Source organism: Danio rerio, chromosome 16 (assembly GCF_049306965.1).
Source record: "Danio rerio strain Tuebingen ecotype United States chromosome 16, GRCz12tu, whole genome shotgun sequence".
NCBI classification, from domain to species: domain Eukaryota; kingdom Metazoa; phylum Chordata; class Actinopteri; order Cypriniformes; family Danionidae; genus Danio; species Danio rerio.
Genome location: NC_133191.1, coordinates 50,542,819 through 50,557,811, shown reverse-complemented (window position 1 = coordinate 50,557,811; position 14,993 = coordinate 50,542,819). Strand labels below are relative to the sequence as shown.

General features: G+C 37.1%; 1 protein-coding gene across 5 annotated transcripts in view; it reads right to left on the bottom strand.

Annotated features, from left to right (window-relative positions):
- Window positions 1-423: 423 nt before the first annotated feature.
- mtmr11 (myotubularin related protein 11) overlaps window positions 424-14,993 on the bottom strand; it is a 91,739-nt gene continuing 77,169 nt past the window's right edge. Inside the window, exons 16-18 of one of the 5 annotated variants that reach the window (XR_012391312.1) lie at window positions 10,130-10,429; window positions 4,088-7,325; window positions 424-3,965 (exon numbers count right to left, since the gene is read on the bottom strand). Coding sequence is in view for 3 of the 5 variants with exons in the window: in XM_073924510.1 (XP_073780611.1) it covers window positions 6,900-7,325; window positions 10,130-10,429 (726 nt within the window). In the remaining 2 variants the exon portion in view is untranslated. Of the gene's footprint in view, window positions 7,326-10,129; window positions 10,430-14,993 lie in introns of all 5 variants that reach the window. The other 4 variants (XM_073924510.1, XR_012391313.1, XM_073924511.1 and 1 more) reach the window with 4 other exon arrangements.

Here is a 14,993-nt window from a genome sequence, read left to right as displayed (position 1 = left end):
TAAAATCCTTTTCTGTTAAATGAGAATACATTAAATGAGACCTGCGTCGTAAGTGAATCTGACTGATATCATACGCTCTCTAGTGCCATAATTGAGGAAAGGTAAAGGAAGTGTTTTACTTAAACTACCTGCTGTTAGTCGATTCATTTTGAATTTTGCTGTATTTTATGTTTTTTAATGCCAGATGATATACATTAGTGAAGCTTTTCTGTATTTTTGTAATAAGTGCCATTGACGTAAACGATTATTTATGGAGTCATTTCACAATTGATTGATTTGAAATGTTGTAATGCTTCTTGTAAAGTGCTCATGTTGTAAATATCTCTATTTTGATAAGAAATCGAACATGTCAGGATCTCCTGGGCTCGTTTGTCATATATTTTTAATAACCATTGTTAAGAAATTCAAAACATGAAATTGTAATTAGGAACTTTAAGATGCATTTTATTTATCTATGTGCCAATGAAGGTCGCTATAAAAGAATAAGCAATGAAAAAAAGAAAAGAAAATAGGTAATCATTCGCCCTTGTGCCAGGTGCAAGGATGAAAGTACAAAACAAGTTACATGTTAAGGCAGAAGCATTGGGCAATTTCATTAAATGCAAGACAATAAACATTTGCGCAAATTCAGTCTTGTGAAATATGTTGATGCAAGTCCACTTCTGCTGAATCTCTTAAATCACCACATACTGATATGCATGGAAGCTTTTGTCCACCACATAATAATACTAAAAGTTTTTTAAAAAGTTGACTTTGATCATACAAATTCAACTTTTTTTTAAAATCACAATCGTGTTTTTACATATCTATAGTTTATAATTAAACATTGCAAGACATATAAACTCACATTTCAGAGAAAAAGTCAAAATAGTGAGATGTTAAAGGTGAAATAGGTGATTCATTGAACATTTTTGTTAGACTGGTTGAAGGTTTCTTCACATCCTGATTGCAGTCATGATGTGGTACAAATGCATTTATATGTATTTTATTATTCTGTGAAAAGTGTTGGAGCATGAAATGTTTGTCTATTTAAAACGTTTAGTAAAAACATAATCATAACATAATGTCAAAATGAGTAATAGGTTATATGCACACGGACTTTCAGTTTCACCCAGAAAACTTTAGCGCTTCCGGTGAACTGTCTTTATAAAATTGCCACGTTTAAGGTCTAATTTCTTTGAAAATCAGTCATCTTTACTCCCTGATAGATATACAATATAAAGTGGTTCTCAAAACGGACAAGAAGCACAGCATTAAATTCAACTCCCCCCTGCCATCTCTTCAAAATATGCCAGTTTACTTTACCCCAGTATTTTCAATGGAGTTTCTGCGCTCGCCTGCTGAAAGACACATCTTAGATTCCTAGAGTCTTTCATCTTGTTTTATGTTTGAACAACTAAATGAATGCTTAGGTCATTTAACTGATTATACATTAAAACATCGATGTTGTAAAAGGAAACAATATGAAATTGAAAATGATCACATTAAGCTTCCACCGGAAGAAAAACCCTAGCTGTGCATATACCCCATTGCACACATTGTTTGCTCAGAAAGGCCTGCGTCACAGACGAGGTTCAGACCAGCTTGATCTCACGAGGAAACAAAATTTATTTTACGTTTGTCAGGTTAGTGGCCAATTCAGTCATATGAAAATATATATTTTTAAAAGGAGGCATGCCACTAAAGGCCACCCATTATTGGGGGTAAGCAAATCATACTAAATTGTAAGAATGAGATTATACAAATTCATACAAATTAGCTACTAAATAAAAAAACTTACAAATTGCTGTGAGATGGCGTTTGTTCAGACAGAGAATGGCCCGTAAACATCAACAACATACTTTCTTTATTAAATTGGTATTTAAATTACTACCTGTACTATAAAGTCATGTCTCTGGTGATATCTGTAAATTGTGAGGTCATGGACGAATTTTGGGGAGTGGCGGAAGAAAGTGAACATTGGGTGTCCGTGTGAAGAGGGGGATCAGTAAAATGAGGTGCCGGATCAGATTTCAGAGGTTCCAGATCCGGCTTGTTCCAGCACAAATTAAGTCCTGGATGTAACATGTTATGTATGTGATGTGATGAGGCGGCCCGTGTGGCAAGTCTCTGGCTGGCGGTAATATTGCCAGACCTGGCCCGAGTGTATTTTGCTCTCTGGGATTGAAGTGATGATGTTGTCTAATGCATGTTTATGGAGGTATAGCTTTGAAAAGTGGGATGAAAGCTTTTAGTGCTATCAGGCTAACATTAGCATTTTCAAGATCTCCAATTTCGCCTTTAACTTAAAATTTGTATATGTAAAAAGTGAAATCCTGAGTTCTTTCCCTCAAAAATCTAAAGTATCTTGCAAATTCAAGTTACAAACACAATTTTGAATGTAAAAGATCTCAGAACTCACATCCCGCAATTCAATCTAATCTAATTTTATACAGTATCCCACAAGTAATAATTTATTAGCTCACAATTATGACTTTTTCTCACCGAATTGCCAAGTCACAATGGGCTTCCAATAGATATGCGAAGGAGAAGATAAAACGGTACCTGTGTTAATGTTGCCAGCACCTTTTTCCCCGCAGGGGAAATAAAAGTAGGACACAAGCCTCTGGAGCTACTCTCTCTCTCAGTTTTAGAAAGTCACTGTTGTCAGACGTCTGTGGCATAACACCTTTTTTTCTGAAAAAGTCTCACAGTTCTGAAGCAGTTTGTAACCCACATCACAGAGGCGTTCAAGTCCTTTTCATCAAACCTACAAGGAATAGTTCACCTAAAAGAAATAAAAGCGGTAACATTTCTTGTTGAATGCGTCGTCATCGTCGAGATGAGAAAATAATGGCGGAGCTTTCATTTCGAGTAAACTACTCTTTAACAAGAACGAGCACTTCTGAACATTAGTAGAAAATCCATTAATCTTACAAAAGAAATCATGCAAATAATCTACAGGTAAGTGAAAACAATGTAAGTCCCTTAAATCTACACAGTAAATGAAAACTGAGAAAAGATATCAAATGAAAATACAACATCATTCAATACAAGCATCCGAGTCCCACTGTTCACAATAAGAGATCGCTATCATCACAAATGATCACTGTACACTGAAGATGAAGTAACACTTACATATCCACTAAATCAGCAAAGGCAGTATATAAATAATGCTTGAAATATAAATGACATTGCATCTAGTTTCCGTTTTTACTCCTATATTGCATCAATACTTAATAAAATACAAAAATGCATAACGTTGTGCCATTGCTTTGAATATTGAGAGGCGAGGCAGCATTTTGTTTTCGTCCGAATGCTTCATTTGCATTCAACACTGAGGCTAAAGCATTGGGCTTAAAATAATAATGCGTCCATCTTGTGGCCACTCAGGGAACTGCAGAACCTCACTTGTTATATTATTAGCACGATAGCAGCCATTTTCCCCTCTTTTTTTTTTTTTTTTTTTTTTTTTTTTGCTTGATTAAATAGAAATCACTGTTTAACTACTCTACTGTACTGTACCATAAACTACTGCTACATTAAACGCACAAACTAATCAAAGCTAAAACTGGTTCTTGACCAACACAGAATTTATCAAGTCAGTATTTTGGCATGGACCTCAGACAGGTAACATTTCTCATGAAGACATATTTACTATGTTTTTTAGTTTTACCTAATGGATTTTTTTATGAGAAAATTCCATCATTATTAAATCACCCTCGTGTCACTGCAAAGAAACATGACTTCAGTTTAACTCAAGAAATCATTTATGGTGCGTTTACACTTGGCAGGTTTGGTTCAATTTAAGCCAACTCATTATATATTGCTATTTATGTTTTCTTTCACACACATTAGGGCATGTTGCAGCACATAACAATGTAAATGTAGCTGTTTCTGACTGTTTTAGGAATTATTTTTGATGTTTTATACTTCATTTCATTTAAATCAGGGGTGTCAAACTCAATTCCTGGAGGGCCGCAGCCCTGCTTCAACACACATAGTTGTTCATATCACACAAACCTACAGCACTCAATTAGTTTGATCAGGTGTGTTTAATTAGAGTTAAAACTAAACTGTGCAGAGCTGCGGCCCTACAGGAGCTGACTTTGACACCTGTGACTTACATTTTTGTCATGTTCCACAATATGAAGTCATACATTTTTGTAACAGTATGAGAAGGAATAAATGATGTAAATGAGCAACACTCTCTAGTTAAATACACATTTAAAACTCCCCAAAACACTTTCAATTTAAATTAAATTAACTCAAGTTGTGCTAATATTGCACAGCTGCTTTTACAAAGTGTCAGTACTTTTTTAAACACACAAACATTGCTGTTCAAACATTTGGGGTCAGTTTTTTTGTTTTTCTTTTCAAGAAACTATTATTTTAATTTAGCAAAGATGCACTGAATTAATTCAAAGCTACACTGTAAAAATATATATGTTAATTAACTGTTTCTGCATTAACAGCTTTCCATTTATTTGCGGTTGTGAATTGCATCATGTGATCTTGATCTCTGCTCTGTCGACTTTTGATGTTGAAAATCTCTAAACAGTTTAACATTTTGATTGACATTTCAGTAGTTTGAAATAATATAATGTATAAGAAATAATATAAAGATAAGTCTGTAAAATAACAAAATGTACTGGTAGTTTATAACCAGGTTTTTGTACTGTAATATATAACACCAACGCCAGACAATATATCACTTTCAACTAATAAAAATGTTAACAAAAGTCACCTTTTCCTACTTGTCAAGGCGAAACGTTCTTGGAAGAAAGATCAAGGTCCCAATGCAATTCACAAGCATAAATAAACATAAAAAATAAAAACATGAATCACAAAATACGGAAAAACTGCTAATTTACGGATATGTTTTACTGTACCATAAAATCATACCAAATAAAGGCCATTTTTGCATTCATCAGTAGCCCCGTTTCCACTATTGCGCCTAAAGCGAGCGTACATTGCGAGCCAGGGTCAGTTGCGTTTCCACAGTACTTCCGGGGCCTGATTAGGCCAAAGCGAGCCTTCCTACCAGCCTTTCTCGGCCGGCCGAATACCTTGGGCCAAAAAGGGCCAGCTGGGGCTTCGGAGTGGAATAAAAGCATAGGCAGAGTTTGCCCGAGTCTGGTAAAGATGGCGTGCCGCCCCTATGCTAGATTCCAATCGCACACACGAGTACATGCGGCATATTATTTGCGATTATATTATGGATGGTCATCCCTCTGTTAGTGGCGAGACCACTTGATTCACAATGCCAACAGTCACTCAGCAAGAAAACGAATATAATGAATGAAAATACATAGGCCTGAGTGTATAGACATTTAATGTAATAATGTACAGTATCGTGTTATTTGTTAGCTTCGGTTGTCTCTATTTTAATCGTTTCGTGATGATGCGATGTGCTTTACCTGCCTGATTCTTGCTGAACTGGGCGGTTTGTGTGATGTTTGAATTGGGGGATGTTCATGGGGTGGGGTTTGCGTGCTGCGTTGCGAGCTAGTCTCCTGAAAGTGGAAACGCAACATGATTTCGGCTAAAGCTGGGCGATAAAATCGGTATCGATATTTATTGACTGAAAACCATTGTCAAGAACGCTAGAAATATATTTGGTGCTATAGTTATTAAAATGTGGCTGCTGAGAAAGCGACTTGGAAGCAATGATTCAGCAATGACTTGTACGTTTGTCATCCTCTGAGAAAATTGTTGATGGTCACATAATTACGAGAGACACCAGGGGAGTGCGAGCACAAAGTCCATTGTAAATGGTCAAGGAATCCACGCGCATGACCTTGTCACTTCAGGCTAGAATAACAACACATGCGAAAATGAGTGTCGTATAGCAGCAGTGAAGACGTAAATAAAAAAGGATTTAAGGATGTCGCCAGAGGGGCTTTTTGGTTTCTTTTATTGTGCATCCCAGCCACTAGCACCACATCTGAAAGGTTTTTTAGCATAGGGGGTAATGTAGTCATTCAACTTTAATTTGTAATGTCGCAATATGTATTTGAATAATGATGGCTGATAGCTTTACTTGAAAGCTCAGATTTAATGATCATAATTTCTTCTGTTGACAGAGTTTGAGGTTTACTGTCTCATTATTATTCGCACCCTAATGTTTGCTTTGATTGTTCAGTATTTACGCTTTACCATTGCACACACTTTGTAATATTTTATTTATCGTTTAGGAGTCTCTTTAACACTTGTTTATTTTATTAAAGCGAGATCAGATATTTAGTTTAAAAATTTTTGTTTTTGACTATTAAAATTATTTCTCTTAGTAATGTTGGTAAATTAAAATAAAGTGGTTAAATGTGGTAAAAATCCTAAATACCTTGTTAAAAATATTCAATAATTATCTATTTCGAATGGTTTGAAACATGATATCGTGATAATTTCTTTACATTATCGCCATGCCCTAATTTCGGCATCACGGCTCAAGCTCCTGGGCCCGACAGTGAAAATGCGGCTAATGTATCCTGTAAAAAGTGTATAATTTTCCCCAAAATATCAAGCAGCACAACTGGTTATTACCATCGATTATTATGAGAAAAATTTTCTTCAGCAACAAACAAATCAGCATAGTTGGAATGACTTCTTCAGCATAATGTGACCCTATAGACTGGAGTAAATGATACTGAGAGAAATTCAGTTTGCATTCCACGAAAAGATTCTTAAATTATATTCAAATACAAATCAGTACTAATATTAGAATTAATATTCAAATAGAAAACATTATCATCATTTGTAAAAATCGTATCAAATAAATGCAACCATGCTAAGCTTAAAAAAAGTACAAATATACCCCAAACATTAACATTAGCACAGGTCTCCTGTTTGTAGTTTCTTGTACCGTATTATATCTCAGTAACACAAACAGCAGAGGGAGCCGTTTTCTTCCTACCTACAGATCACTGTGAGTTTCCTGGGCGTTTGTGAAGTTTGGCACTAGGGGAAGGAATGTAACGCTGGCCCGACTGAGGCTCTTGCTGGTGTCCGAACAGAAAGGTGTGCTTTCCGCTGTTCCTCTGAGCGGGTCTGGGGGGGTCGGATGCCGTCCGCTGGGGTCTGGGAGGAGCAGAGGATTGGGCTGCTCCTCGGCTGGACGGCGCCTGCTGCTGCTGCTGTTGAGAGACTCGAGAGGAAGAGAAGAGGAAGGTACCATTGTTGGCGTTCTGGTTGAGGTTGGACTCTGGTCTTCGGGCCTCCTGGTGTTTGATCTGGTTTTCAGGGCGTCTGTTTGAAGCCTGAGCCAATTTCTCTCGTAGCTGCTGCACTTCCCAGGCCAGCTGATCTACTGGATGCTGCGTGCAGGATGACACGGGGTGAGAGAACGCCTGCAGGACAACACAGAGAGACATGTTACTAATATAGCATCTGTCTGTCTGTTTGTCTGTCTGTCTGTCTGTCTGTCTGTCTGTCTGTCTGTCAGTCTATTCATCCATCCATCCACCTATTCAACCATTACTGTAAATTCATCTATTTATTTATCTGTCCTTCCTTCCATTCAACCATCACTGTATATCCACCTATTTACCTATCCAGCTATCTGTCTGGCTGTTCGTCCCTCCATCCATCCATCTATCACTCTATACCCTTCAGTTTAACTATCCGTCTGTCTAGCTGTCCATTCATCCGTCCATTCCTTTATCCATCCATCCATCACTGTATATCCATCTATTTAACCTTCGTCCGTCTACACCAATCCATCCCTCTATTCAATCTTAACTGTATATTCATCCTTTTATCAATAATTACATCCTTCATATCAGTCCATCCATCCATCGCACCATCCATCCATCCACATATTCATCCTTATATTGTTCCATTACTATTTCTGTCAATTCATCCATCTATTTATACATCCATAATCAATTTCTCTGTATATCCAGCAGTCAATCTATCCCTCCATTTATGCATTCTTCTCTCCATCAGTCCAATTATCTACAACCACTTACTCATCCATGCTCCATTTTATCCATCCATCCAAATCTAGCAATGTTCCTCTGTCTCTGCATTCTTCCATCCATCCATTCATCCATCCATCCAACTCTGTGAATGCATTTTTCCATCCTTCCTTCCTTCCTTCCTTCCTTCTTTTCATCCATCCATCCATCCATCCATCCATCCATCCATCCATCTATCCATCTGTTTGACCTTCATTCCATATCCATCTATTCCTGCATATCATCCTTCATATTGTATATTATTCTATCCTTCAAATTTCATCTATGCATTCTTCCATTCATTCGTTTGTCCATCCATCCATTTGTCCTTCCATCCATCATCACTATCCATCCATCCATGTATATGCATTCTTCCATCCTTTCATTCATTTATAGAGGTTACTATCTAGTAGTCTAATTTATATACTATTTATATTCATATACTATCAAACTAACATTGCTTTGAAATTTATTTAAAAAAATCAATATAAGAGACAAAAAATGCTTGTTTGGAGTTCATTATTTCCTTCTATTATATATATATATATATATATATATATATATATATATATATATATATATATATATATATATATATATATATATATATATATATATATATATATATATACATATACATATGCATACATACATACATACACACACACACACACATCTAAATAAATGATGACAAAACATTTAACAGAAAAATCTGCCAAAGGTCAGGACTCTGTCCTTATTTGCATATGATTGCCAATACATCCATCCATCCATTCATTTACCCATCCATCCATCCATCCATCCATCCAATCATAACTGTATATTTATCCTTTTATCAATAATTACAACCTCCTATCAGTCCATCCATCCATCCATCCATCCATCCACATATTCATCCTAATATTGTTCCATTTCTATCTGTCAATTCATCCATCTATTTATACACCCATAATCAATTTCTCTGTCTATCCAGCAGTCAATCTATTCCTTCATTTATGCATCTTTCTCTCCATTAGTCAGTTTATCTACATGTCTGCCTACTCATCCATGCTCCTTTTTATCCATCCATCCAAATCTAGCACTGTTCCTCTGTCTCTGTATTCTTCCATCCATCCATCACTCTATCCATTCATCCATCCATTTCTCTCTGAATGCATTCTTCCTTTTATCCATCCATCATCCATCCATTGATCAGTTTGACCCTAATTCCATATCCATCTATTCCTGTGTATGCATTCTTCCATTCATTATGTTTTTTCATTCATCCATTTGTTTGTTCATCCATCCATTTGTCCATCCATCCATCATCACTATCCATTCATGTCCTACAACTATGTGGACACCTATTTATTGTACATATCGCAGTCAATTTTAAATTGTCCTGTTTTTTTGGGAGTGTGCTGTTGTATTTTGCACTGTCGTTGTATTTGCACTGTCTGTATTTTGCATTTTATTTGCACTGTCTGTCTGGAGCCAGCACCTAAGCTTTGCACTCATCATAGCACACGTGCTGATGATGTGACATTAAAAGTGATTTGATTTGATCGATATACATTTTCCATTTATGCATCCTTCTATCCATCCATGTATATGCATTCTTCCATCCATTCATTCATTTATAGAGGTTACCATCTAGTCGTCTAATTTATATACTATTTACATTCAAATACTATTAAATTTACATTGCTATGAAATTTATTTTAAAAATCCATTAAAGACACACATATGATTGTTAGTAGTTCATTATTTCAATATATATATATATATATATATATATATATATATATATATATATATATATATATATATATATATATATATATATATATATATATATATATACATACATCTGAATAAATGATGACAAATCATTTAACAGAAAAATCTGCCAAAGGTCAGGACTCTGTCCATATTTGCATATGATTGCCAAATATGACTGCCTGTTTATATTAACATGTCTGCAAATTTAAAGCATTTGGTCAGCAGCTCATATCTGTAAAAAAAAGTATTACATTTAATAAAAGAGCCACAGAAAGTTCGTAATTAGATGCAACATCTCTACAGTATCTTCTGGATTCTACACAAACAGAGTACATATAAAAAAAGCAGCAATGATGTGCAAAGATTTCTTGTAAATGAATAAATGCATGAACGTACACCGCAACAAAAGAAGAAAGAAAAGCATCACAGTGCACCTGAGCATGCAGTGCTCCTCTTAAATAGCAGCTCCTCCAGACTCTGACACAGGGCCCTAAGAGCAGGGGGAGCAGGGGCTCGTAGGGATCATGAAGGATCGTGTTGTTCTCTGAAGGTTCAGAGAGCGAACAGGCTCTGATGAGACGCTCCAGTCCAGACAGACTCTCAGAGGATGGAGCCCTGCGGTGGCTTTTCCAGTACGAGCCAGAGTTGCTACTCCTCCAGGGAAGCAGGTTGGAGGGATGGGAAAATGTGCTTCGAGACAACAGGAACACAGAACCCGGCAGACCGTCATTGTGCTGAATGAGGAAGAGAAAAGAAGTAAACTGGTCAGAAACATTATTACAAACCATCTTGTAAGAAATGAGTCTGCCTCAACCCAACTTCCACTCTCATTGGAGTGTCCTCCAAGCAGGTGAATGGGCTAGACAACTACCTGTAGGACACACTCCTCCTGTCTTAACTCACCAGACATTTTGTTAGAAATACTCACATGCTTTACATGGTTGTTTCTATGTTTGTTTTTAAAACTGCTATTTTCAATTATAGCACCTAATTTTTGCATTGATATTTACGATCTTGTTTAAAAACATTCTGAACAGCAGCTATGCTTAATATTTTTTTTTTGTTCTCTATTTCCAAGTGGGGATGCCCATCCCGAGGCCACTAGAGATTGTGCAGCACCATTGATGTGATCCAAGACCTGTGAAGAGATCCTGGACCAGGCAGTTTCCTGAGCAGATGCTGTGGCGGTCATGTTGTAGTGGAGAGCATGAGAGTGATTCCTGAAAGACCCCAGTGACAGACAAGTCTCCGCATTGATCCTGTGGGCCAGCCTGAACCCCCACCGGAGAACTACACACACGTGTAGCTTCTCCATAATGGGCGTCCAGAGTTCTTCAGCTTCCGCTGCCTAGACTGCAGCTCTGCACTAGACGTTTGGCCAGAGGAGAAATGGTCACACCCGACTGAGTCTCAGTTCATCACTTGGGCTGCATCCGAAACCGTCTACTACTCAGTAGGTACACCATTTGAATTGAAATGTACTACTCGGCCGTTAGAAAAGTAAGTTCTATACCAGAGATGGGCAAACTTGATCCTCGAGGGCCGGTGTCCCTGCAGAGTTTTGTTCCAACACTAGTCAAACACACCTGAACAAACTAATCAGTGTCTTCAAGATCACTTGAACTCTATAGGGAGGTCTGTTTGTATAGGGTTGGAGCTAAACTGTGCAGGACACCGGCCCTCCAGGACCGAGATTGCCCACCTCTGTACTATACAGTATGAATGTGAAAAGTATGAATGGAATTCGGATGTACTACATCTGCCATTTTGACATAGTCACATGACGTACCTGCGTATTTTGCGTCGCTTCACTCCCATTCATGATTTCATTCGCGGGGCATCATGGGAGAGCGCAGCATGCATGGGATGCGCACTCCAGAATCTCGCCGGAAGTAGTAAGTCATCCGGGTACTTCTCGCATACTGTTTTTTGAATTCTATGAATTCGGACGTACTACTCGGTTCACATACTGATTTTAGCATACTGTGTAGTATGGAAGTATGTGGTTTCGGACGCAGCCTTGGTGAAGTTTTTTTCCTCGCCAGTGGCTTGCTTGGTTTGGGACTTGTGAAGCTACGCATTGATGGATTTGCTCTTCAGTGTTTGGACTTTCAACAGTGAAAATTAAACCACACTGAACTGAACTAAACTGAGCTTCAACTCTGAACTAGAACTTCTATGTTAAGCTGTGTTGACACAATCTACATTGTAAAAGGTCTATAGAATTAAAGATTAATTGAATTGAATTTCCCAAAAGGGCTGAATTATGATAACGATACTAACTGTAAGTTCCAATAAAGGGACTTTGGCCAGGATACTGGAGCTACACCCCTACTCTTTACAAGTAGTGCCATAGGATATTTAATGACCACAGAGAGTCAGGACCTCGGTCAACATCTCATCTGAAAGACGGTGCTGCCTGACAGTGTAGTGTCCCCTTCATTATACTGGGGCATTAGGACTCACACAGACCACAGGTTGAGCGCCCCCTGCTGGCCTCACTAACACCACTTCCAAAAGCAACCTAGTTTTCCCATGCGGTCTCCCATCCAGGTACTGACCAGGCTCAGCCCTGCTTAACTTCAGTGAGTAACCGGTCTTGGGCTGCAGGGCGATATAGCTGTAATAAACCGAATAAACATCTTCATTGAGATCTTCTATATCCTCATCATTTTTGTCGTACAATCATAATTGCATTATTATGTTTTCTCTTTCTTTCTCTTTTTAATAATCATATTAAGTCTTTTTCTTATTTGTGTATGTATTTATAACATTTCTAATTGTGTGTTTTATATTTTGTGAATGTATATACAGTTAAAGTCAGAATTATTAGCCCTTCTGAATTATTAGCCTCACTGTATTATTTTTTTAACAATTTCTATTAAGAATGAATAACATTGAATATTTTTCAAGCTACTAGTAATCAGCTCAAAGTGCAATTTAAAGGCTTAACTAGGTTAATTGTGCAAGTAATTAGGCAAATCATTGTATGAAAGTGGTTTGTTCTGTAGGCTATTGAAACAAAACAAATATAGCTTAAAGGGGCTAATAATTTTGAGTTTAAAATGGCTTTAAAAAATTTTAAACTGCTTTTATTCTAGTCGAAAAAAACAAAACAAATAAGACTTTCTCCTGAAGAAAAAATATTATAGGGAACACTGTGAAAAATTCCTTGCTCTGTTAAACATCATTTAGAAAATATTTAAAAAAGAAAAAAAAATCACAGAAAGGCTAATAATTTTTACATAACAACTTTAACTGTATTTATTTTTTTATGTAACCTGCAATACTTGACATATCATGCCAATAAAGCTCTTTTGAAATTAATTGAGAGAGAGCGAGAAAAGAGAGAGAAAGCGCATTAACACACTAATGAAGAAGTTGATGACCCGATTAGAAAAATGACCTAATTTTTTGGCACAGGTTTGTTAGTCGGCCTCATTTTTTAAAGAGCCTCCCTTTTGATTTCCAGCCATCTAGGGCAGCGCAGCAATATAAATCCATGATCATTAACTTGACACAAGCAATGTCTATTAGATGATAATTCATTCCTCTGCTGTATAGTGGAGTCCCAACTCAATATAGTTCCTGCTTACAATGTGAGCATGTATGAGTCTATCCGAGTACTGGGTTGTGAATGGAAGGGCATCTGCTGCGTAAAACATATGCAGGAATAGTTGGCGGTTCATTCCGCTGTGGCGACCTCTGAAATAGAGACTAAGGCGAAGGAAAATGAATGATAAATTACATCAAAAATTCATCAATATTTTAAAAAATGTGGCCAAGAATAAATAAAAAATAAATTTGGCCACCCATCACTGGGAAACATACATATACTTTCATTCACACACATACACTACAGACAATTTAGCTTAGCCAACTCAACTATAGTGCATGAGTCTTTGGACTGTGGGGGAAAACGGAGCACCTGAAGGAAAACCAACCCACACCAACACAGGGAGAACATGCAAACTCCACACAGAAATGCCAACTGACCCAGCCAGGACTCCAACCAGCAACCTTCTTGCTGGGAGGCGACAGTGCTAACCGCTGCTGATGCCCTGCTCGATTTATTTGTTTGATAAAAATTTAGAATCTAATCTGAAAGTGTTTGACAAAGATGTGATTTTCCTTGAAGATCTCAATGAAACTTGCATTCAAATGATAATAAAAATGTAATGCCTGAAGCGAACATAAAACAGCATTTTTGATTAAAATCAGAGAGTTGATTCTTTAGATTTTTTGTGTTCAGATAATCATACAAACTTACAGAAAAAGCACATGAGCTTTGCATGTTTAATTGCGTGTTAAAATCACACATGAGACACTTGAAACGAGGAACAACTGGTCTTGGAACATTTGAAACTTGATCTTAAAAGAATCTTTCCATGTATGTATGCAAACCACAAGAGCTTTGCATGTGAAATCACATGTTAAAATCACATGTGAAACAACTGCTAAACACATGAAACATGTTGGGCTCTATCATACACGCTTTGTGGACTCATGGGTGTGCTGGTCTAGAATTGAGGTGTGTTAAGGAGCGTTGTTTGCGCATTGCTATTTTGAGCAACTGAAATAGACTGTGCAATTGACCAACTTAAAAAAGGTCTAAAGTCCAGCGCAGAGTGCATCAGCTGTGCGCCTTATAAAAACCACTGCCCCCATACCTCATCTCTGTTTTTTTTCCTCAGTTTATTCATGACAACTTGCTTTTGTAAAAATGTTATTATTATTAGCAGCATTATTTATTATATGCTGATTTATATTTGTTTTAATAAAAACTAGTTTAGATTTGTCCACCTGTCGGGTTTTGGAGACGTATGCATCACTATTTAGGACATAAGAATAGGACGTTTGTTTGGTTTTTTTGACCGTTTCCTTTATCCATGAAAGTAAAGGAGTAAAGAGTAAAAGTAAAGTAAAGAGAAAGTAAAGAGGCCGAATGGAGGAGGCTCATTCTTTATCCTCGCACTGCAGATGCTCTGTTTAACTGTTTTCTCGCAAGTGAAGCGTTCAGTTTTTTCACTTACAAAGTCTGCAATGTAAATACCAAATGCGCTATTTTGGGACACAACTGCCTTAAAAATGGAATGGGAGATGAGACTCTGATTGGTTTAATGCACGATATGCTCAAAACACACCCAGAAATCATTAAGAGAATAAGCACAACCATGTTAGACCATGTGCCAGGGCGCAAAGCAAATTAATTCCATCCTTAAAATAACAAAAGTGAATGCAGACACGGCCTTAATACTTTTTGTACCATGCACTTTAGACTTTGCGCCTAGATTGTTA